This window comes from Micropterus salmoides, unplaced genomic scaffold, assembly GCF_014851395.1.
Source record: "Micropterus salmoides isolate LMB-PRFRI ecotype aquatic unplaced genomic scaffold, ASM1485139v1 Ms_hic_scaffold_18, whole genome shotgun sequence".
NCBI classification, from domain to species: Eukaryota; Metazoa; Chordata; class Actinopteri; order Centrarchiformes; family Centrarchidae; genus Micropterus; species Micropterus salmoides.
The window spans coordinates 408,654-433,949 of record NW_024040928.1 but is presented as its reverse complement, the minus strand read 5'-3'; the positions used below and the strand labels follow the sequence as shown (position 1 = coordinate 433,949).

General features: G+C 42.1%; 1 protein-coding gene across 1 annotated transcript in view; it reads left to right on the top strand.

Moving 5' to 3' along the window:
* The window catches only part of kcnk10a (potassium channel, subfamily K, member 10a), a 164,350-nt gene that overhangs the window by 83,938 nt on the left and 55,116 nt on the right, over window positions 1-25,296 (top strand). The window contains exon 5 of the mRNA XM_038727510.1: window positions 21,964-22,156. Within this exon, the coding sequence (XP_038583438.1) occupies window positions 21,964-22,156 (193 nt within the window). The remainder of the gene's footprint in view (window positions 1-21,963; window positions 22,157-25,296) is intronic.

The window sequence follows — 25,296 nt, the reverse complement described above, 5'->3', positions numbered from 1 at the left end:
AAATCCCTAGGAGGAGTTTGTTAAAGTACGAAGTGTGTAAATCATCCAAAATTTGACGTAAAATTCAAAATGGACGACTTCCTGTTGGTTTTAGGGCATTGCTCCAAGAGACTTTTTTATACGTCTGGACAAGATACACGTACCAAAGAAAATTTGTGCACGTAGGTGAAACGTGCGGTGGGGGCTGCTTCGTTAAAAGTCACTTCCTGTTGCCAGCAGGTGGCGCTATGACTGTGGGTAAATGTCAGCATGTACATGTGTTCAGGGTGGGACTCTCATCCTACATGTACAGTTTGGTGCAGATGTGAGCCTGTACACTGAAGTTACGACAACTTCCTGTGTCATGGCGAAGAGTTGATCTTTGACGCCACGCCACGGACACGCCCATTGACGAAAACTTGCAAATAGTGTCGGGTCGGAAATAAGGACCGGCCGGGCCAGTAAAAGACCTGGTCCCTACCCTAACCAACGTAATAAACTCAATAAAATTACTCTATTAGATTTCTTCTTTAGTCAAAAAACGGCGTAGTCAAAAACTTCACTGGAGACGGTCAAGAGTCGGTGCAAAAGAGTTTATTCCAATAAAGGACAGATAAACCCGAGCAACATCCCTGCAGGTCTCAGGATGGAACCGAGTTGGTGGTCAGCGAACATCGCCTTATATTCACCTTAAGCTCCACCTTGTCCCTCCTTTCAGGTGGGCGTTACATCTTAACTCCTCCTTATCTCCTCCTTCTATGTGGGCGTTACACCTTAACTCCACCTATGGTGTTCGCTGACCACTCCTCCCCTTTGGTGGATTTCCTATCCTCTACTGCCATCTAGTGGCCTTTTTCTTGTACTGTTTTACCAAATTAACCCTTTCATTAATGTTACAGTTTCCACTTTTTAACTATTATTACATGTAATTATTGTTACCATTTATCTCTCTTTATATTTTTTACATTACTGGATTAGAAATCCACCAATATGTTTCAACTTCAGTCCCACCGTATTTTTTTAAAAGTTATACAGGCATAGTTTGACACCATTAAAACTTAAACACTTACAATCGTATTTTTTAAAAGAATTAATAAGGAATAACATATCTAATACATATATAACGTGATTCAATGAACAAATACATGATTTAACAATGCCAACCATGAGGGTGCTTTGTCTCATACAAGTTTACTTTCGGCAGCGCAAAGCTTGGTTTCATGCAGTACCTAGCCGTACCAGGCGCCATAAATCACAACATGTCATGATCTCATTCTTGGCTTCAGTTCACGATGATCTCAGCCCTGGCGTACGTGACTTACTGCAGGTGCCTTGCTTCTATTGAGTGGGTTATGGTTGGCTAGGTTTTGCCTGCGCGGCCTGAGCAGCTTCTCTGCTCATGTAGGCTCATTAAAAAGCCCATGTTCATGAATACACAGAGTATAGGAATAATATATGATAAACACACAGAGTATAAGAATAAAATATGAGTTTAAACTCACTCCTTAAACACTCAGTAGTTATATACTCAGTAGTTAAACACTCAGTAGTCAAACTTCACACTAAAAGAATACTCAGTAGTGAAACACTCAGTAGTTATAACATATTGCAAACCATTAATAAGGTGTATAACTATAGAAAAAGAACCTAAAAATAAATCTAGGAATTAGGCATTATTCAACACTTCCCTCCTTTGCGGCTGTGAGGCCGCACATTCAATCATCTATACTGTAATGCACAGATAAATGGGACCTACTATCCCGTGATTACTGGTTCAACACGTAGATAGCACACTAATGAGCTGAATATGTGGATCCTCCAACTTGACTTGTGTTGTGCAGCATTTTGGCAATATACTAAGTGAAGTAGTGCTTTTGAATCATGGGGTGTCACTGAAACTTAAGTTTCAAGGCCATGTTAGCATCGTGAGATGAAGTGTGGATTAGGTGACAATAGAAGTACCACCCATGATCTTTGGTTCAACACATGTCTGCATCCGGATCCAAACAGCACTTGTATCTTAATATGAGAAATAAACAGAATGTGAATCAAATATGTCCTCGTTCTGGTCAAGGGGAATCATTGACATTGTAATGCCTAGCCCACCCGAGACTCAGCGGTTCAACATGTGTACATGTGTGCACAAGGATCCAGGAACTTATATAAACATGTGTACTAGTTACTTTGGCGTGTGCTGTTTTTTGGCTAACATAAGTTTAAGCAAGCTCAAAACTTGTGTGCATGAAATTATTATGTGCGTGAGCTGTTTTTTTGCTATAATATGTTGTGCAAGCATAAATCGACGTAAGAGGTGAAAATTTGCAAAGTTAATACTTAGTGATAGGCATATAACAAACAAATATATAAAAACTTCCAGTGATGAGACTAAAAAATGTCCATCCCTAGAGGAACAGTTACTTCATTTGGACGATGTACATTGCTGTTTCCAGTTGCTCACAGCGTTTCTCCAGTTGTTCACAGCGGGTTTGTAGGGTGTTACAACATTCTCTCAAGAGTTGAAGGTCATGTTGCTTGGCGGGTGCTCTGCGAAGTTGTCCCTTCTGCTGTCGGAGTCTCGCTGCTATGCGGCCCAAAGCACGGCGTCTGTCTCTCCTACGGGCGGCGATTTGTGCAGGCTGCATCTCACACAGGAGTTGGTTGAACTCTTGCAGGGGCATCTTACCCCAATAATCAGGATCCCCATCAGTGGTGGCTGGGGAAATGTCCCCTGGATTGGAATCATCAGGTGCTTGTTGTGTTGTAGATGTAGAATCATCAGGTGTTTGTTGTGTTGTAGATGTAGAATCATCAGGTGTTTGTTGTGTTGTAGATGTAGCAAGGGAATAGGCCAGAATTCGTGCACTTCGTCTAAGGGGTCGTGTGTCCTCCGGGAAGTTGTGTTGCTCAGCGCGTGGTGTGTCGTCATCGCTTAGCTGTTGAGGAGAATGAACTGTGGGAGATTCCCATGGCACTGGCATAGGAGCCTGTGGTCTTGGATCAGGCGTGGTTGGACTATATTGATGTATGGAGTCCGTAGAATATCCATCAGTGAAGCTCATGTCTGAGGTGTGTTTCAACCTTCCATCCCGACTTTTATGGGCCTCATCTCTATCCCTACATCCACATCATTATAGATGTGGAGCGGATACTGTCCTGTGACTAATGACATCATTCTGCCTATCATGATCCTGATCAAAGGGAATACACAGCACATGATCACCATAGCTATCAAAATCAATGAGCCAACTGCCATTCCTATTGTTTGGAGAATTTTGATACAGGACATGTTCTGAAACCACTCCCATATGGATGTCTGTTTCGTGTTCCAATTTGAGTGTTTAACCTGTTCATCCCTTATTTGTTTTAGTGACTCTAAAAGCTTAGTAAGATTCCCTTCTTGTCCTGTGTTCATGGATATTACTGTGCAGCACTCATCTCCAAAGTATTTACATACACCCTGTTCTTCTGCTAACATTGTGTCTAGTACAAACCTGTTCTGTATCGCCATCAGTGATGTAGTATGCAGTTGCTCGCGGACAGTTTCTATGGCTGATATTGTCCAATTCACGTATCTTTGATGATTCCACCAAAGATAGGATATCCAATGACTGTTTCGCGCTATGTATTGTGCATTTATGGCTTGGCCAAGTAGGGGAACTGACCCTGCTATTTGTCCAGATATAATCCAATCTTCTCCTATCGCTCGATGGTCTGACAGCACACCGCGTGGTTCCTGATTCCAAGCCACGTATACCTTGTCTTCTTTTTCAAGCGTCAAGCTCCTAGCTATACGTTTTGATTCTGCTATGTTTTCTTGACTGAGCACTGTTATCTGTCCTGTTACCATGAATGGAGCACATATCCCAGTCCAATGTGGTGGCAGCTCTACTTTCAAGCGATCGCTGTCATCACATAACCAGAAAATGTCTGCCATAGCATACGTGCCTCCGCCTAGGAACGGTATGGGGATATCGGCATCACTCTGATTTCGCTGAGCTCTAAATGGAGCATAATCTGCCACCACCTGTTGGCATTGAAACTTAGCTTTAGCAGTTGTATCACATTTATCGTGTGCAAGTACTGTTCTGCCATTCTCTACCTTTCGCTTGCGGTGACATTGTACTTTGGCTTCTGGTCCATTAACCATCATAGTCTTAGTATCTACTATGCAAAATGGGAATACCGTGCTTTCATTTCTAACGGCCGTCTGTGGTACCCAATGTTCCAATAAAGGGTCCATGTAGGATGGACAATTAGTTATATTCTGTGACCATCCGTCAAGTTTCTTTGCCATCATTCTTAGCATGCAATAAGCAAAACAATCATTGCGGTGTTGGCACGCGTCAAAACTTATAGCCAATATTTGAGGGACTCTCCTGCCATTGTAACAGGCTATGCAGGACTGAGAGCTAACCTGCTGAGCAGAATATTGTAGCCATTGACGAAACATATTTTCTCCCTGTATCACGGGTTTTACTCTCGGTTTGGTTCTAGTCTGTTGTTCACTGGACTTGGTCTTCTGTAATACCCTGGGTTGTCGTCTGTTAGGCTTCAACGTTGCTTTTGGCTGATCATCTGCCAGTTCCCTTCGTTGTTGGCGTGGCAGGGACTTAATCAGCTTTCGGGCTAGTTGCCTATCTACAGTTGTCCTGTCACTTCATCTGTACACCTGTTGGAACTACAGCTTGCCGTTATTGCCACCACTCCTTCAGCTTCGCATTGTCCATCAGCTGGCTGGTTTTCTATTATGTGACCTCCTGGTCCTTGAGTCAGAATCTTTTTTAGCGTGGTTGTTCTTACATAAGTCAAATGTAGTTTGTCACTTTTTGGCCATTTACCTTCCTGCACCGCTACTGTTGCTACTGCTAGTGCACATTCAATCATCTGTCCCTGTCTCGGGGGACCGTTCTCTTTCTGAGGAATCATATCTGGAATCTGACATGCTAGTAGTACTAGGACTGCTGTCACTGCTATCCACATCACCAGCTGCCTGTCTTGGAGTTTCTGTCTGTCCCTCTTCTGGGTCTGTTTCTTCAGGCTCTGTTTCTGATCTTGCATAGGGACTGTCTCGCTCTGAACCTGATTCTCCTTCTGATCCTGTTTCATGTCCTGTTTCTGGGCCGCTATCTGTCGGACTTGCGTATGTACCCGAACCTGTACATGACCTTGGGGTTGCTCTTGTACTGGCACCTGAATCTGACCCTGGTCCTGACTCTGTGATTGGGCTTGGTGTTGGTCTTGGGATTGTGTCTGCGTAGGGACTTGGTAGTGAGCTTGACTGGGTTTCTGCAGTTCCTTGTTCTGCTCTATCTCCTTCTGAACCTGAGTCACCTGATTCTTCTGATTCATGGATATCTCTATCTGATCCTGACTGTCCTGCTGAATCAAGGGGTGTACTATCTGCATCTGTGACATCTTCTCTTGGAGGTAAGGATCCACTACTGGTTGCGCTGTCACTGGTTTGTCTAATGCTGGTCTGTCTGGCGGCCAGTCTGTCGGATCGTCTCTCCCCCTGCAGGGCGGGCTCACCGCTCCTTTGTCTGTCTCCCTCTGGGCTCTGGGATCGTCTATCTCCCTGCGGGGCGGTGTCACCGTCCCCATCGGATCCCGTGTGCCTTCCTGCTCTGACTGCCTCAGTTGCTCCTTCTGGCTCATTTGCTCTTCAGCAGTGGTTTAGATGGAACCAAACGTTCTTACCTTCTACTTTTAAGGCTGATGGTGTAGCAAGGACAACTTTAAATGGGCCTTCTCGTCTGGGTTGGTTCCACTTTCTTTTGAACACCTTGACGTACACCCACTCACCAGGGCGTATTGTTTGTTGGCGCTCTGGTATGGCAGCGTCTCTTTCCTCAGTGGCTCCTTTGACCTGTTGGAAGATAGTTTGTGGATTCTAGTTAAATGCTGGACATAACTTGAAAACTCATTTTCTAACTGTTCAAGAGATGGCCCTTCATATGGACCTCTCAAGTATGGAACAGGCATTGGCCTCCCAGTGCACATTTCATGCGGTGTTAGATGCGTTATTCTGTTAGTTTGCGATCTCATTGCCATTAGTGCTAGCGGAAGAGCATCTACCCACTTTAGCTTACCTCTGCTGTCCTCTATTATCTTAGCTAGTTTTGCTTTCAAAGTTCCGTTAGCTCGTTCCACTGTCCCTTGTGATTGTGGATGATATACACACCCAAATCTTTGTTTAATGCCCAACATTTGGAGCATTGTCTTTATGACCTGTGCTACAAAGTGTGGTCCGTTGTCTGAACTGATCTTGTCTGGTAAACCGAATCGTGGAAAAACTTCCCTGCATAAGAACTTTGCCACTGACTTGTAGTCTGGGCTGGCGGTTGGTGTTGCTTCAATCCATCTACTGAATCTGTCAACCACTACTAGGATATACCTCATTCTGTTTACCCTCTCTGTCATGTCCACATAGTCTATTATAAGATGTCTAAACGGACCATCTGGCGCTGGTATGTGAGCCAGAGGGGCTGAGAATGACTTTCTTGTGTTAAAAGAGCGCAACCCTGACATTCGTTCAATGTTCTATCTACGGTGGCTGCCAATATGGTGACCACCATACTGCCTGTATGCGCCTAAGTACCTGTCCCCTGGAACAATGGTCTGGTCCGTGAGCGTTCCTTATAGCAAAGCGTGTTAAACAAATAGGCAGCACAAAATGGCCATGTGGACCCCTCCATAATCCTTTCCGGGGTCCATCCTCAGTTACTTGTCTGGCCCCTTTCTTTAGCCACATGGACTTCTCATACACGTCAGCTGCTTCTTGTGCTGCAATGAGAGATGACAAATTTGTAAGTGGTTCACAATCCTCAACTGCTACCATTGGGCCCATAACTTCTCCTACTGCGGCTCGTTTAGCAGCTTCATCTGCCTGGTTGTTACCTCGAGCTATCAGAGTTTTTTGATGTGCTGGACACTTTATAATTGCTACTGCGGTTGGTTCATGGATTGCTTCTAATAATGCAGAGACGGCTTCTCCATGTATTACCGGAGTTCCATCTGCTCTGCAGAACCCTCTCTGTTTCCAAGTGTTGCCATGTACATGACACACTCCATATGCATAAGCTGAGTCTGTGTATACATTCAAACGCTTTCCCTTTGCCAGCTTACAGGCTGCTGTTAGAGCCTTGATTTCTGCTAACTGTGCTGAACATGGTTGAGGCACACTGGTGGTTTGAACGTCTGTAAAGGTATTATCTTTATCTGTACTGTACCACTGCATATCCTGCATGATTACCTGTGGCGTCTCTGAAACAAGAGCCATCAACAAAGAATGTCAAATCAGCTGGGATTGGTTGATTTTGCAAATCCTCGCGTATTCTCATGAACGTGTCTGTTACCTGTATGCAGTCATGTGGTGTTCCATCTACTGGCAGCACCATACGTGTTGCTGGATTCACTGTGTTGCACCGTTGGATAGTGAGTTCTGGTGCAGACAGGATGACTTCGTATCTGGTGAGCAGAGCATGCAATTGATGGGACGTATACAAAATCACTGGGTGTCCCATTGTCAAAGAAGAGGCTTTTTGAAATGCAAAAACTGCTGCTGCCAATCCCTGATAACACGGTGGCAGGCCCATCTCTATGTTATCCAGTTTTGTACTGTAGTATGGTTGTTTACCTGTTGGGGTGTCTTGCATTAGCACGGCACTCGCAAACCCTGATCTCTCAGCTACATACAGATGGAATGGTTTAGAATAGTCTGGATTGCCCAGTGCTGGAGCAGAACGCACATCCTGTTTTAGTGCTTGGAAGGCCCCTTCGGCTTCCTCAGTCCAGTATAACTGGGCTGATTTAACCGCCTGGCCTGCTGCCCTTATCATAGCACGTAATGGAGCTGTTTTTATTGCATAATCGCAAATCCACGAGCGACTATATCCTGCCATGCCTAGAAATGAGAGCATTTGTCCTATTGTTTGTGGTTTTGGTATCTTAGCTATAGCCTCTATCTGTGAGTTGGCTATCAGTCTCTTGTCTCCACTCAGTTTTCTACCTAAATACTCTACTTCAGTCTGACAGAATTGAAGTTTGTCCTTGCTAACTTTGTGCCCTCCTTTGGCCAATGCTGACAATATCGTCATGGTATCCTCCTCACATTGTTGTTCTGATGTACATATGAGAATGTCGTCCACGTATTGAATCGCAGTGCTTTCTACCTCTAGATGTTGTAAATCTTGTGCCAGTACTCTATTGAAGATTGACGGACTTGAAACGAAACCCTGCGGTAGATGGCTATAAGTTATCTGGTGACCGTCAAATGTGAAAGTAAACAAGTACTGTGACTCTGAAGTGTAGTGGCACACTGAAGAATGCTGAACACAAATCTATCACTGTGTACCATTGTGTGTTTGGTGGGATGTTAGAGAGCAAGGTGTGTGGGTCCGGAACGACAGGTACTTCTGCATCTACAATGGCATTTATTTGTCTTAGGTCATGAACCAATCGGTAATCATTTGAATGTGGCTTTTTAATTGGGAAGATCGGCGTGTTACAGGGACTCTGTGTTTTGACCAGGACCCCAGCCTTCATCAGACCCTCAATTGTAGGTCTGATCCCTTCCGAAGCATGCTGTTTCAGTGGATATTGTCTTTGGTATGGCAATGTGATGTCTTTTCTAAGTTTTATTTTCACTGGCTGTGCTGACTTGACTAGTCCTACATCTGTTTTGTGTTTTGACCACAGTTCCTGAGGTACTTGATTTAATAATGCTCTGTGCCTGTCGGTTACCATCATTACTAGAGGTAATTTCTTATCCTGAGGTCCCCTATCAACTATCACTTTTTCTGCTATTCCCTCATCGACTGCTGTCAGTGTTATTCTCATGCATTGTCTATCTGAGGCAATGTGTATGTTTGCATCATGTGTTTGTGTCCAATTTGGTATCTGTAATGCTCCCTTAACCATAGGTCTTTAAATCATGGGACTCATAACCTTCTGACACAAGCAAGGTCACGTGTGGGACAGAGCCCGAAACCGCGAACCAGTCTTGCAGTTCTGGTGGGAGGATGACAGCAGCCGCCGCTCCTTGTGGTCCTATGTACACGTTTTGGACTGTCAGATAGTGCAGAGTCTTGTTGATCACTTCATCCCATAAGGTTTCATAATCTTGGTGTTGCTGTCTTTCATCATAATGGAGGGTGCAATGTAGTGGCAACTGGGGTTTTTCTGCCAATTTCTCCTAGATGTGCTTTTGTATTCTGTGTTTCCCATAGTTGCTGCAGCTGGGAACGCAGCTGAAGTTTAATCCAATATACCTTGGGCATGACTCTGTATTTTTCTTTTACTTCTTCTTGGTATGGTTCTTCTGGTAATTTGGTTAGGGGCATCATCCCTGCAGTGTGTTCTGCCACCCTGTAGGTTGTGTGATCTTCTGGAAACTCTATGTGCAATCCAGTTGGGGTGCACATTATTTGAGCCTTTAATTGACAGAGTAAATCTCGTCCCATCAGGCACATTGGAGTGTTGTCAGAGTATAATAATGGTGACACAATAGTTTTTCCTGCAATCTTCATTGGTACCGGCTGTGTTAAAGGTATTATTTGTGTTTTCCCAGAGAAGCCTACTGTTTTTACTGATGACTCTGAAAGGGGGAGGTTTGAGCCGGATTTTCCAATACAAGAGTATGTGGCTCCAGAGTCTACCATAAATTGGTGATCTTCATCATAAATCGTAACTGTCATGGTAGGCTCTTCTTGTGGTCGTGATGAAATGGCTATTCCTATTAATTCCCCCTCAGGCTCCTCTGGGCTCCCCTATTGCCATCCATACGTTGGCCCTTCCCAAGGATGGGTTTCGCAGTCTCGTTGCTGGTGTCCAGATTCTCCACACCCCCAGCAAGTGTTCAACGCCCCTTGTGGTTGGTTCAGCTGTGGATTGGATTGTGTGCGACACATTGGTGATGGTCCCATTGGGCCTCTCCATCCTCCACGTCTATTTGGGCCACCTCTGGGTCTCTGCTGTGTCTAGTATCGGTTGTACCCTCCTGCGCTTCCTTGAGGTGGATAGCCTCCTTGTGGCTGGTAGTTTCCTCGCTGTTGGTAGCTCTGTTGTGGATACCCCCTGCTGCGGGTAGCCTTGTTGTGGTGTGTACCCTTGTTGAGGAGGCACAGGTTGCACACCTCCTTGTGTCATCATTGGGGGTGCCTGTGGTGGCTGTGCTAGTGCCATTGGTTGCGTCGTTGCAGGTGCCTGCGGTGCCACAACTACAGGAGGAGTTGGTTGAGATAACTCTGCGGTCACCACTGGAGCTTGTGTCTTGCTCTTCTCCTTCTTTGCTTTAGTTAATTCATTCAGTTGTAATTGGGTCAATTTGGTGGCCAAGTTTTTGTTAGCTTCTTCTTCTCTTTGTTTTTCTTTTCTCCAATTCTCCACATGATGTACAATGTGTTTAGAGAATAATGGCCATTCCATCTTCATGAGTCCAACCACATTGTCCAGTCGCTTCTGGACCTCTGGAGGCATGGTTTTCTTTATCATCACTTTAAACAGGCTTTTCGTGGTGTCATTGGTGTTCCAAGCACTTCCAGTTTCATCTCTCCACTTCTTCTGGAAGTTAATCAGGAACTTGGTTGGACATTCATCGTCCTTCAGCCTTTCACCATCCAGTTTGGATGGATCCATTTTCTCCGGATACAGCCTTCTCAGCTCAGCCCACACTCTAGTCCGATGTCCACTAAAGCCTATGCCATCTGCCATGTTTCCTTTCACTACCAAAGGTAGTTTTGCTGCGTTCACGATGTCTTCCGTGGCGTGTTTCCCCACGACATGCATCAATAGGGCTTTGATGTCTCCTAACGCCAGTGTCACTCCTGCTGTACTCTCTTCCAGTGCTGTGATCCACTTATTGGCACCTTCAGTTAGATCTGGCAGTCTGCTGGCTAGTCCCACCATGTCAGCGAATCCCCAGGCTACATATGCCGTTTGTCCTTGAGCCTTTGTTATCAGTGGGCACATGAGTCCACGAGGATGCTCCTCTTCCTCCTCATATTCTTCTTCCTCCTCTTCTTCTTCCTCTGGTATGTGCATAGCACGTGATCGCTTCTTCTTGGGAACTGTGGGTACGATTCTTCTTCCATTCCTTAGCACTTTTACATAATCATTAGTGCCATTAATCTGTTGCAGTTGTCGATTGGTCATTTCATGCACTCTTGTTTCCACATTCTCCAACACTTTTTGTGCTTCTGCATGTGTCGGACTCTCAGATGTCATGATGCCACTCAGCTCCATTCTCACTGTGTGTGGAGTGCTTGTTAGTACTCTGTCTGAATCTTTGCGGATTTTGTCCCACTGTGCTAGCAGCCTCTTTTCTTCTGCTTCCAGCCTGCGCAGCTCCTCCTCCTCTCTCCGGATGGTCTCATCCAGTGTTTTCATTTCCTTCATGCGTTCTTCTCGTGTCTTGGGGCTGGCCTGTTCCCATTCTTGTTGTCTTTTCAGCCTTTCCTGTTGTTGCTTTGTTGTGATTGGCAAATCTGACAGCTTGAGTGGGGTATATTCTTCTCCTCCAGCTGTATCTCTGCTGGTGTGTCTTCTGCTGCTGTCATCTGGTTCCCATCTTTCTTTCTTTGGTGATGTCTGAGCACTTACTTCCTTTAGCCTATAATCCACTCTGTTCATTACTTCAGGCTTGAATTCTCTTCTCACCTCCTGGTAGTAGTTTTCTCTGTCTCTTCTTCCTTGCTCATGCTCAGAGAAACTTGAGGTTTTGTTCCTCGGGATGCCTTGCCTAATAGATGAAGCGTTGCAGGGTTAGGCATGCGCTCTCTTTGGCACCAGTCCATCTCTTCTCCCTCTCCATTCTCCATTTCTTCTGCTGTCATTCTCTCTTGTTGATCTTCTTCAGCATTAGCAGTCCATCCTCTGTCTTTTTCTTTGTTGTGAGTCTGCTTGGTCAGGGTCATTGTAAACTTTCCCTGCAGCTCTCCCTCTACTTCTTGTCTCTCCTCTCCCTCAAGTGTCTCTAGTACTGGATAAATACCTGTTCTAGGTGTGTGACTATCTAGGGAATAAGGCGGTGGTGGTTTGGTAGACTCAGGTGCAGTGGCCTTCTGCTGTCCCTGATTTGTTTTCACTTCTTGTTCTATCATTACTTTCTTAATTGCTGGTGGAGGTTTAGGGGGTTGATCTTTGTGCATGTGTCGGTACCCTTCGAATTTAAACCAACCTAACACCTCTCTTTCCCTTGCACGCTTTCCTTCTCTTTTCTCACTGGTGTCTCTGGACTTATGGTGTTTTATATTTGTTGCCACTTCATCACAGTATGCTTCCATGAAGGTGCCTTGTACAGGCCATTTTAGTTTTCCTTTTGTTCTCCCATGCCACTTTTTCATGCATTTTTCAATAAATTCTTTTTGATCTGGGTGATTGTTTATCACCACTCCCATTGGAGTTGTGTTCCCTTGTTCCTTCACCATTCCTGCCCCCATATAGCCCTGTCTTACGCTATGTGCTGTTCTACGTATCTCTGGTTCCTCGTCTGTGTCTTTAGTTTTTATCGTTACCAGTATCTTATCTGCTGTAACTCCTGGCTTATATTTCTTTTCCCTTGTGGGATTGTATTCTAATCTATCCGTTCCGTCTCCTGCTGGTGTTTTTGTAATGCACCCAAATTTGCCTGTTTCCCAGTTAACTCTCCTAGGGACTATTGTGAAGCTCAGTCGTGGATTTGAGGTCACTCTATTGCGCCCTGGTATACCATACCCTGCGGGCAGTCCCAATGCTGGACCTAAAGGTATGGCTACAGCAGCACTAGGGTTGTTGCACAACCGCTCCAACACTATTGCAAGTGTCTTTGGTGTCCACCACCTGCGTATCACCTCTTTCCACGGCACGTCAGGAAACTCGTCCTGCACTTGTGCCAAATTAATGAATTTTGTCAACTGCCACAATTTCTGATTTATCTCTTGTTCAGTTTGCCATTGCTCTACACCATCCTCATCCTTACAGGTTCGTTCCAACCAAAAATGTGTTCTTATTCCTTGTGTTCCTATATCTCCTTCCTGTGTGTAGTGTTCTGGCAAAAATAGCTCGTCTTCACTGCTATTTCCCTCTTCCATAAACTTTATCTCTCCTCCACAGATATTTTAGCTATCAGTATTCTTTTCTTCACAAATATTTAATCAGTATTGCTGCTTCAGGAGCCTTTAATAATATTTACAAAGTTTTAATTGTTAAACAACTTTTTTCACACTAGTCAATCAAATTAATATATAGACATTATTTATTTTACACACCTTTCCCTACTATCAGACACTCAATTTTAATTTTACATTGGTTAAATATTTTCAAGTATATATTTTACCCTTTTCACTCTACCTATTCTATTTCAGCAGTATTTACATGCACGTACGTCTTCTGACTCCTGTCTCCTGCCGGCTTCTGACTTTATGTACATTACCTAGGCTTTCAGCTGAACTAGTCTGATCCACTTCCTCAACACAGACTTAATTTACACTGTCTAGGTTTTATTTCCAAATTAATTAGCCTGATTCACTTCCTCAACACGGACTCAATTTACACTGCCTAGGTTTATTTCCAAATTAACTAGCCTTATGCACTTCCTCAACACAGGCCCAATTTACACATAAATATAGCCTCTCAATCCACTTCCTCAACATGAGGGCTTAGACAGAAATGATTCACTTCCTCAACACAAAATCTGTCTTTATAAATCGCTACTCAATCCACTTCCTCAACATGAGTGCGTAATACTTCTTTTATCTTTAAGCACGCTTTATTCTCCTATCCTGCCGCAGTCCTATTTAGGCTCCTAGCGGTAACGTGCTATAGTACATCCGCCCGTTCAGTCCAAACCTACCATCGAAGAGCCCCAACACTCAGTTGAAATCCTGCGATATAAGTTCGCGGTAGCCACGTGATGACTATTTTATTAGCCTATAACTCTCAGAGTCAGCGGTATCCGCAAAAATGCTTAATTTCTTATCTCTTCATCAGCTCACTTCGCCTATGTAGTCCTGTTCTGATGGGATCGAAGCTCCCCGACACTAAGTCGAAGCGTTGCGATTCTTAAAAACAGCGGTATTCACGATAATGGCTGGAAAACTCTTATTTTACTTACCCTTACAAGCAAACAATTAAACACAGAAAGCGCATCTACTCTACTAGCTTTACACACTTTGACATAGACATATTCCGCACCATGGTTCACACACACACATGCAAATTTAGCTGCTATTGCATTTTGCCTGCATTTAGATTTGCACCGACTCTACCCCTCCAGCGTTTACTTTCTTTCTTTATTTAGTTTCAATTCACCATTAAAATCCAAATTTCATATTTTAGTAAAATATTTTATACTTAATTTACTGCTTTTTGCACTCAAAATTTATTCTAGGTTCAAGATTGAGGAGACTTTAAGATTCACACCTGGGCGGAAAATCCCGTATTCAGACACAGTTAAAATGCAGAATTTTGGTTAAACAGGTATTCTGCTTACCTTTTTTATGTGGCCACGTGTCTCAGATACAGGCTGTCCGTCCCGGTCAGAAACTCTCGGCCTCTGGACTCAATCTCCTGGCTGGCCTCGCCAATTGTCGGGTCGGAAATAAGGACCGGCCGGGCCAGTAAAAGACCTGGTCCCTACCCTAACCAACGTAATAAACTCAATAAAATTACTCTATTAGATTTCTTCTTTAGTCAAAAAACAGCGTAGTCAAAAACTTCACTGGAGACGGTCAAGAGTCGGTGCGAAAGAGTTTATTCCAATAAAGGACAGATAAACCCGAGCAACATCCCTGCAGGTCTCAGGATGGAACCGAGTTGGTGGTCAGCGAACATCGCCTTATATTCACCTTAAGCTCCACCTTGTCCCTCCTTTCAGGTGGGCGTTACATCTTAACTCCTCCTTATCGCCTCCTTCTAGGTGGGCGTTACACCTTAACTCCACCTATGGTGTTCGCTGACCACTCCTCCCCTTTGGTGGATTTCCTATCCTCTACTGCCATCTAGTGGCCTTTTTCTTGTACTGTTTTACCAAATTAACCCTTTCATTAATGTTACAGTTTCCACTTTTTAACTATTATTACATGTAATTATTGTTACCATTTATCTCTCTTTATATTTTTTACATTACTGGATTAGAAATCCACCAATATGTTTCAACTTCAGTCCCACCGTATTTTTTAAAAAGTTATACAGGCATAGTTTGACACCATTAAAACTTAAACACTTACAATCGTATTTTTTAAAAGAATTAATAAGGAATAACATATCTAATACATATATAACGTGATTCAATGAACAAATACATGATTTAACAATGCCAACCATGAGGGTGCTTTGTCTCATACAAGTTTACTTTCGGCAGCGCAAAGCTTGGTTTCATGCAGTACCTAGCCGTACCAGGCGCCATAAATCACAACATGTCATGATCTCATTCTTGGCTTCAGTTCGCGATGATCTCAGCCCTGGCGTACGTGACTTACTGCAGGTGCCTTGCTTCTATTGAGTGGGTTATGGTTGGCTAGGTTTTGCCTAGACCTAGGATTAGCAGCTTCTCTGCTCATGTAGGCTCATTAAAAAGCCCATGTTCATGAATACACAGAGTATAGGAATAATATATGATAAACACACAGAGTATAAGAATAAAATATGAGTTTAAACTCACTCCTTAAACACTCAGTAGTTATAAACTCAGTAGTTAAACACTCAGTAGTCAAACTTCACACTAAAAGAATACTCAGTAGTGAAACACTCAGTAGTTATAACATATTGCAAACCATTAATAAGGTGTATAACTATAGAAAAAGAACCTAAAAATAAATCTAGGAATTAGGCATTATTCAACAATAGCACAACTTTTCATCGTCAATGCCTTTAGAAGGCAAAGCAGAAATTTGAGGTCGGTCGGACTAAATCCCTAGGAGGAGTTCGTTAAAGTACGAAGTGTGTAAATCATCCAAAATTTGACGTAAAATTCAAAATGGCCGACTTCCTGTTGGGTTTAGGCTATGGCTCCAAGAGACTTTTTTGTGCGTCTGGACAAGATACACGTACCACAGAAAATTCGTGCACGTAGGTGAAACGTGCGGCGGGGGCTGCTTCGTTAAAGGTCACTTTCTGTTGCCAGCAGGTGGCGCTATGACTGTGGGTGAATGTCGGCATGTACATGTGTTCAGGGTGGGACTCTCATCCTAGATGTACAGTTTGGTCCAGATGTGAGCATGTACACTGAAGTTACAACAACTTCCTATTTCATAGCGAATCATCGACGCCACGGACACACCCATTGACGAAAACTCGCAAATAGCACAACTTTTCATCGTCAATGCCTTTAGAAGGCACAGCAGAAATTTGACATCGATCCGACTAAATCCCTAGGAGGAGTTTGTTAAAGTACGAAGTGTGTAAATCATCCAAAAATGGCCGTAAAATTCAAAATGGCCGACTTCCTGTTGACTTTAGGCCATGGGTTCTTGAGGCTTTTCTGTGCGTCTTGATATGATACATGTCCCCAGAAAATTTCGTACATGTAGGTTGAACGTGAACGAGGGGCTAATCTTTTCCAATTTTCTAGGTAGCGCTAGCGAGTCATTTTGCCACGCCCATGCGCGAAACCGATAAAATACGAAATTTTTCACCGGTTCTGACATGTTTGCAAATTTTGGTGAGTTTTCGAGTATGTTTAGGCCATGTCAGTTGAGCCTACTTTGCAGAAAAAAAAAAAATAAATAAATAAATAAATATATATATAATCTTAGCAAATTCAATAGGGACCTCACACGGTCGTGCTCGGGCCCTAATAAAAATAATCCGAGCAAATTCAATAGGGACCTCGCACGGTCGTGCTCGGGCCCTAAAAATAATCCGAGCAAATTCAATAGGGACCTCGCACGGTCGTGCTCGGGCCCTAAATATATATATATATATAATCTTAGCAAATTCAATAGGGACCTCACACGGTCGTGCTCGGGCCCTAAAAATATAATCTTAGCAAATTCAATAGGGACCTCACACGGTCGTGCTCGGGCCCTAAAATATATATATATAATCTTAGCAAATTCAATAGGGACCTCACACGGCCGTGCTCGGGCCCTAAAATATATATATATAATCTTAGCAAATTCAATAGGGACCTCACACGGTCATACTCGGGCCCTAATAATCTTAGCAAATTCAATAGGGACCTCACACGGTCGTGCTCGGGCCCTAAATATAATCTTAGCAAATTCAATAGGGACCTCACACGGTCGTACTCGGGCCCTAATAATCTTAGCAAATTCAATAGGGACCTCACACGGTCGTGCTCGGGCCCTAAATATAATCTTAGCAAATTCAATAGGGACCTCACACGGTCGTGCTCGGGCCCTAAAAAAATAATCTTAGCAAATTCAATAGGGACCTCACACGGTCGTGCTCGGGCCCTAAATATATAATCTTAGCAAATTCAATAGGGACCTCGCACGGTCATGCTCGGGCCCTAAAAACACAAAATGGAAAAGTATTATAGTTTCTTATCTCTAAATTTTTCCAAGTCTGCTAATTCATGTCACATTACAACAATCACATCCCCTGAATAAATTCTATCACCTAGATGAAGGAGTGATCCCTGCAGGCAAACAGGCTGGAAATAGACACTAACAAAACACTCGAACTGTTAAGTGCAATGGAGAGAGACAGGGTGAGAAAGAGAGCCAGGGACAAAACAAAGAACTTAGTTAGTGGACTATGAGAGCATTAGGATTGCTGAAATATAGACCCATTTCCCTGGAGGTGAGGCGTTGGCCTTCTGAAGCTCTTGGTGTCTCTCTTGGCTTGTTTGGACATTTTGGTCATAGACACAGTGATATTTTGTTCTCTAAGCTGAAATAAATGCTCTTACATAAAATGGTAAATAATAATTCATTTCTTATTTATTCATATCAAGTTATAAAAACAAAACAAACACAAAAACATTGTGGATCAAAATTTTTTTTTGAATAATTGTTTTAGATTGTGACTAGTTTGGGTCAAAATGAACGATTCCACAGTTTAACATAACTGAAACATGCATAAAAATTTTCTTTAAAGAATTACACTTGACATCATAGTTGACATATGAATATGTAAAAACAATTGACTCTGTTGTCCAAAATAGCAATGAAATAAACCCAACGCAGTTCAGGAACAGAGTGCAGATTAAGCAAGAAAAAGTGATACGTATGTATTTTACTGCTATTGTGTGCTCCCAAAAAACATGTTTGTACTCTAACAGTTTGTTGTATCACAGTAAATGGAATGAACTATTAAGAACAAAACATTATGTAACAATTCCATCATTTTGAGTGCCCAGTTGGTGATGGGAGTACAATAGGATGCCTGTCGACACACACACCGCTTCCCTCTCCTTTCGCTCCGTTCCAGATGCTACTTCTATGGCTGTAAAACAAAAACAAAATATTAATATTAATTGAGAATGGATCGTGCTGAGGTGCTTTAAATAGCATTGACGATGTGTCCCAAGAAATTAACTTGGAACATAAATGGCTCTTCACTTCCTCATCTTTGGCTTTAGTGAAATTAAGCCAAGCCTTTGACCATGTTGCACATTCAGGCATATAGCAATCAACTAACTGACCAATGAGAAATGAAGCAAACAAGGGTGTAAGGACAGCCTGCCTGATACAAGGAAAATCTACGATGTGCGATAACATTGTTATATTGAGATGACAATATGACTTGCCATAAATAAACAAACACTAAGGTGTGCCTATTAGCTCCGTGGTTGTTCAGATCAGAAGAGGATTAGAATTTAATATGACTATTATTATAACTTACTAGAGCAGCAATAATAAAGTTTGATATAGCAAAGTCACTATACAAACTCAATATCTGACATCACTATACTGGGCGACATTTGGAAAGAATGTAGAACTCAGACATTAGTCCTTCCTCTGCTGTTATTTCCTGCCTGCAGGTAATGTTACCTGGTAGAGAGAAGCGGTTGGTTTGTCTCAGCCAGCAGCTGAGTTTACGGAGTTGTGCCACATTTAAAAGATTTCAACAGAAAAAGACAGTGTGAGTAACAAAGGAGTTTGCGCAATGACCTTTAAATCTTCCAAGGATTCTGGAAATCACTTAGGTCCGACAGGAACCAAAGCAGTTTTGGTGGAATGCTGTACTGTTTTGTGCCCTTTATTTCTGGTTTAGACCTACATTCTGGATTAATACCCAGCAGGCTCCTGTGGCAAACACAAAAAAATGCATCATGTCATTTTGGCATGGCATTGCAAAACTAAGTAATACTATAAAATGGACAAAGAACTTTGTTAAAACATACCTCTGGATAAATTCCAGAGTCAGGGCTACTCCCTTGGGATACATGATGATCAGAACGTAGAAGAGGCTGAAAACATAGTTGACAGTAACCAGAGAACAGCTGATGTGGTTTACTGTGACTTCATCCACTGATATTTTGTATCTACCTTTATCTGCAAAACATGTAAATAATGACAATACATTTTTCAATCAATGAAACAAATATACAGCACTTCCAAATATTTAGCAGACATGAATATCCTTACCCATAACTATGATACACGGGGTGCTTGGCAGTTCTGCTGAGGCATCCTGTGAGAGGTGAAGACACACAGACATATCTGAATCACAAAATGTTGTCTTTCTGTGGAATTTCCCTGCAATGCTCAGGACTCTGTATAGGCAGTGGTAACATTGATATCAGTGCATCACTACCTTCCCTACCAACTAAACCAAATACCAATAAAATTATTTTATGCTGAGTTTTTTTATGCTGTGTGCTTACTTCTTCGTTTAGTAGCAAAGTACTCCATCAGGCCCTGGAGGAGTTTTAATGGATCTGTAGTAACTCCTGTGATTCCCTTGCTCAAAAGAAACTCAGTGATGGTCTTGGTTCAGAAGTTTGGTTTGGACAGAAAATCCCATCAATTTCTCTGTGTGGTCAACCAGACAGGTGGCTTCAAAGAGGTATTCTTCCATGAGTTTGATTACATTGTCTTCGGTATTCAGAGTGATGCGCTGGGCGCAGTATGTTTCAGCCATTAATCTTTTAATGTCATTCTCAAGTAAAACATTTTCTTTAAAGGCGTCTTGCAGCTTTCTCTTTTTTTCCTCATGGTTGTCATAGTCATTCAGTGACTCAGGTTGCCACTGAGGACAGCCGTAACGGTCAGATGATTTGCATTTCTTCTTTGGTTTCTGTTCATTGGATGTGCTGAAAGCATATTGTTGCCTGATGTTCTTGACTCGATTCTCAATTTGCATAACAAGGGAGGCAAAACCTTGACCCACTACATTTGTTCCACATCTATCCAAGAAAGAATCAGGATATCTCTCAACCAGCTAGTTGTGCAACTTGTTTCAGCTTGCTTCTGCCTGGTCTGGTGTCCTTAGCCATCAAGTCTTCCATGATGATCCTTACCATGTGTCTTCTATCTTTTGGTAGTGGCCTTCTCTTCTCCTTCAGCGCATTCATCATTGTAACTGGAAACTTCTGCCATGGGATTTGAAACATCTCTGGATGCGTCACAGTTGGCATCTCCATCAGATCCTTGGTAACATTACAAACCTTGGGAGTACAGGACACATCCAGGGTGCTCTCAGACACTAGGGGGGAAAAATTTAAAAAGTGGTGAACTCCAGAAGGTGAACAATACCAAACAAAATGTCACTTGTAAGTAGGGCAGGACGATTAATAAAACTGTATTTTCATTCACAATGAAAACAAGATAATTGTAGCTTTTTTTGTTTTCAATTGAATTATATTTAAAGATCAAGGAAATCCACTGTTAAAAATAAATTTTTTTCAAAGTTCAATAAATTCATGTTTGAGTAATGTTAAATCATCATGTCATTACCAGTATAATCCTGATAATGATTTTTGCCATAATCGAGCAGCCTTACTTGAGAGAGAGAAAAGATTGATTTTCTTTGAAAAAATAAGTAATGTATGCCAAGTTTATCCACCTCCCTCATCCTCAGATACTGCCATATTTACGTGGGGAAAAAAGTCAGTGTGTAGTATTAGCTGCAATATATAGGTTTCTGATTGATCATGGCAATAAAGCTTAAATGAATTAAATTAAATTAAAGATATTAGTGTGCTGTATTGATGATAGATTGAAGTCTGCTGCAGTTAAAAATATGCAGTCTTCTGATCTTCTCCCTTACAGACTCCATGGTGGACTATGTTTAAGAGCAACCAGCAGTCTGCCACCTCTGCTGTAGTGTCTGAGTTGGATGTAATCAAGAAGTTCATCAAGTCTTTTGCAAATAAAAATACCACCCTCACCCTCTACTTCAAAAACACCATGACCTGGATCAAAACTTGCTTTTCTCTGCACAGAAACACAGTCTTTTGTTGTTTCACCACAATGCATGAAATCAGCCCGAGAATTAACTCTCCAGTATTACAGCTCAAAATGACAAGCATGTCATTTACATAGCATGTGCCTCGTACAGTAATTCTGTCTGTCACTACCGCATTTGATGATGTGACATTGAATGCTTTCAATGCACCCTTAATCTGACTCTACAACTCCGGGTAAAACCTTGTACAGTCAGACATGACTTTGGTGGTCCTGCCAGCAACTGATGTCTCTCTGAGAGGGATTTAAAACAGTTCTTACTTGCCTAAATACACCTCTTAAAATAGCTGTGCTTGCTTTCAAATCTCATTGTCCATGTGCGAATTAATGGTCCAAACTGTAATGTGAGATCTGCATAATGTAAAAGGTAATGTTTGGGTCTAAGCTTTTTAAATGGGAAGAGGAAATGCCTTGTTTCTATGTACTCTTCAATGAGGACCTTCATGTACGCAGCCTGTGGTAGGGGTAAGGTAAGGGTTATGGAGGAAGTCTCTTCTCAGAGAGTTGCCCCTAAGGAGTTCAAACAGTCAGAACCCTACTGAAAACAAGACAGGTATCATTGCCTACAACACTAATACCTGTGTGTGTGTGTGTGTGTGTGTGTGTGTGTGTGTGTGTTTTTCTCTCACAGAATAAACACAACCAGATAAGTCAGACTAAAATCCGTGTGGCTTCCACACTCCTCTTCATCCTGGCTGGCTGCATATTGTTCGTCACCATCCCAGCTGTGATCTTCAAACACATTGAGGGCTGGACAGCTCTGGAATCAACATATTTTGTCGTCATCACTCTGACAACAGTTGGAATAGGTGACTATGTAGCAGGTGAGAGGTTGTCATTCATAGTCAAATTTTCATGAATGGAAATGCCTGACCTGTTTTGTTTCGTACATATTATTAATCACTCCTTTCAGCTAAGAACAGGAAAGTGAGGCTACAATTTGCATGAGTTCACTATACACTGTCTCAGACGTGCCTATAGAATAGCTGAGAGAAAGGGGAAAAAGGACAAACTTCAAGTCTCATTTGAAATATTGGGGGACACATTATGTAAATACCAGAGAGCAGTAAAATATGCTAAAACTAAATTTAATCCCATGTAGTAGCCAGTAACAGGCAGAGGCCTGAGGTTCATTTCAATGCTTTAACTCTATTGTTAAACCTAAGCATTGTATCCTTAGTTAATACATCTCTCAGGGTCTGTTCCAGTTATGCAACCGCGTCTGGATTTAACCGCGGAAAACGGCTAAAATAATGAAAGGTCAGAAGCTAAGGAATATAAATCCATTGTACATTAACATATTTATTTTACCATTACAGACTACATGGAGATTAAATACAGAAAAAATAAAATTTTCATCCTTGCCTGGGAAAAAAAGCTATATTTTAATGCAATAAACCATCAAAACCATCATAAGGTAGATTATAATGCACCTGAATATCTTCTAATACACCTGGAATACAACTCTAACTGTAAATTTGATGAAAAGAACTGATGTACAACAGTTATTACACAATCTTTCAAAAATATACCAGGCGAATTTCCATGTTTTGGCCATATTTACTGTTTAAATGTTCAGTTTTAATGGGATTTATCTTCAAAACATTATTTCTCTCCATACAACCACATTCCAAATAACAAAGCTTCCAAAACATTGAAATATTGATAAAAACAATCAATATTCCTTTGACCAAATGCACTCCCACGCTTTACAGGCCACAGCTTGAGAACAGAACATCCTACAGGGCTGCAAGTGGGCTCTTTCTCTTCGTATTGAAAAGACGAAATGATATCTTGCATGTCTGCGTAGCTCCTATGGGTTGCCAGCAGAGGCCGATAAAGACCGCCTCCGCCAAAGCAAACTCTTCTCCGCTACTTCAATCTCATGACAGAAACGAAACTTAACGGCTAAGATGGCAGCCCGCCGGATGGTCTCTGTTGAAATTGCCCTTTTAAGAGTTTTCAGTGATCTTCATTTAGCTGTTTAGCTGATTCTGGAAACTCTGCTGTTTTAGTGCTTTTAGATTTGACTGCTGCCTTTGATATGGTTAACCACTCCATTCTTTAATCCTGACTCGAAGAGTGTGTCAGCATTAGATGCACAGCACTCAAATGGTTCAAATCATATCTGGCAGATAGGTGTTTCTGTTTACCTTTGTGAATTTTCTTCATCTGCTGCCCCTCTTTCTTGTGGGGTCCCCCAAGGGTCCATATTGGCCCCCATGCTTTTTCCACTGTACATGCTGCCTTTGGGGTCCATTTTCAAGAAACACAATATCTCCTTTCATTGATTTCCAGATGATATACAAATCTATTTGCCTGTAAAATCCAATGATAAGCCTCAATTCAGTCCTTGCTTAACTGCCTGAGAGATCTTAAAATATGGTTGAATCAGAACATTCTCTGACTTAATGAAAGTAAGATTGAGGTTGTTGTGTTCGGTCGACATGGGAAAGTGCTTGGGTAGATGCTATTGGTACTTTTGGTAGGAACATATAGTCGTTCATTTACCAAGAATCTAGGTGTGATCTTCGACAGTGCTTTTAAATTTGAAAAACAGATTAGTTCTGTTGTAAAAGTCAGCTGAGACTGTTGGTTAAAGTCAAGCCCTACCTGCCGTGCAAAGACTTTGAAAAAGTAATCCATGCATTTATAATGTCTCGACTAGACCACTGTAATTCTTTGTATGTTGGAGTGGATCAGTCATCTCTCCATCAGTTACAGTTAATCCAGAATGCAGCAGTTCAAAGGAACTAAAAAGCGTAAGCACATTACTCCAGTCCTCTCTCCACTGGCTTCCTGTCCACTTTAGGATTGTTTTAAGATTTTATTGCTTGTTTTTAAAATTTTAAATGGCTTCGCACCTTCATTATCAGAACCTTTGCATGTACACACTCCCGTCAAAACACTGTGCTCATCCAATCAGATGCACCTCAATGTGCCCAGATCTAAGTTAAAAAATAAGGTGACCGAGCATTTTCAGTAGCTGCTCTTAATCTTTGGAATACTTTATCTGTTGAAATAAGAATTGCTTGGAATGCTGACACTTTCATATCCTTGCTAAAGACCCACCTCTATTCATTGGCCTTCAAACAGTTTTTGTCGTGTATATTCGTTGTGTATTCTGAACCTATATAAATAAATTTGAACTTACTCCAATGGCCTCCACAGTCACCAGGTCTCAATCTAGAATAGAGCACCTTTGGGATGTGGTGGAACAGGAAATTCGCATCATGGATGTGCAGCTGACAAATCTGCAGCAATTGCGTGATGCTAGCATGTCAATGTGGACCAAATTCTTTTTGAATTGTTTCCAACACCTATGGCATGAAGATTTAAGGCAGTTCTGAAGGCAAAAGGGGGTCCAACCCAGTACTAGAAAGGTGTACCTAATAAAGTGGCCAGTGAGCATATATAACCTGATAATTCTAAATACCATTATAGAGGATTTTAAACGCACTAATGCCAAACAACTGACACAAGTGTGACTGTTGGCTGAGTATGCCTGCCTGAACTAACATAAAGCTTAATTTATTCTGTACAAATGGAAAATGTAGCCTGACTAAGTCACCTGACAAAAAGGTTACAACTCATCCTTAAAGGACCTCCAACATAGATTCAGCACATAGTGTTTTAGATACCTTGCAAAGTTCAAGTTCAAATAACCAACAGTATTTTTAGGGGGTCACCAATTACTATTATTAGGAATCATTCTCCAAGAATCATTAATATTATTAGAAATAATATGGTCATCAAGTGTTCAAACAGTGTTTCCCATACTTATAATGTGTAGGCGGCCCATATTTGGCAACCCATTTTACCATTTTGCAGAGAAACACAGAGAGAAAGTTGTTATCCATAATGTTGAATTTTTACAAGCACGGACCAAGCAAACGACAATGAACAGCAAACACAAGATCTTGTCATTCATTAGCTACAACATTGTTTTCGTTTGATAGGGATT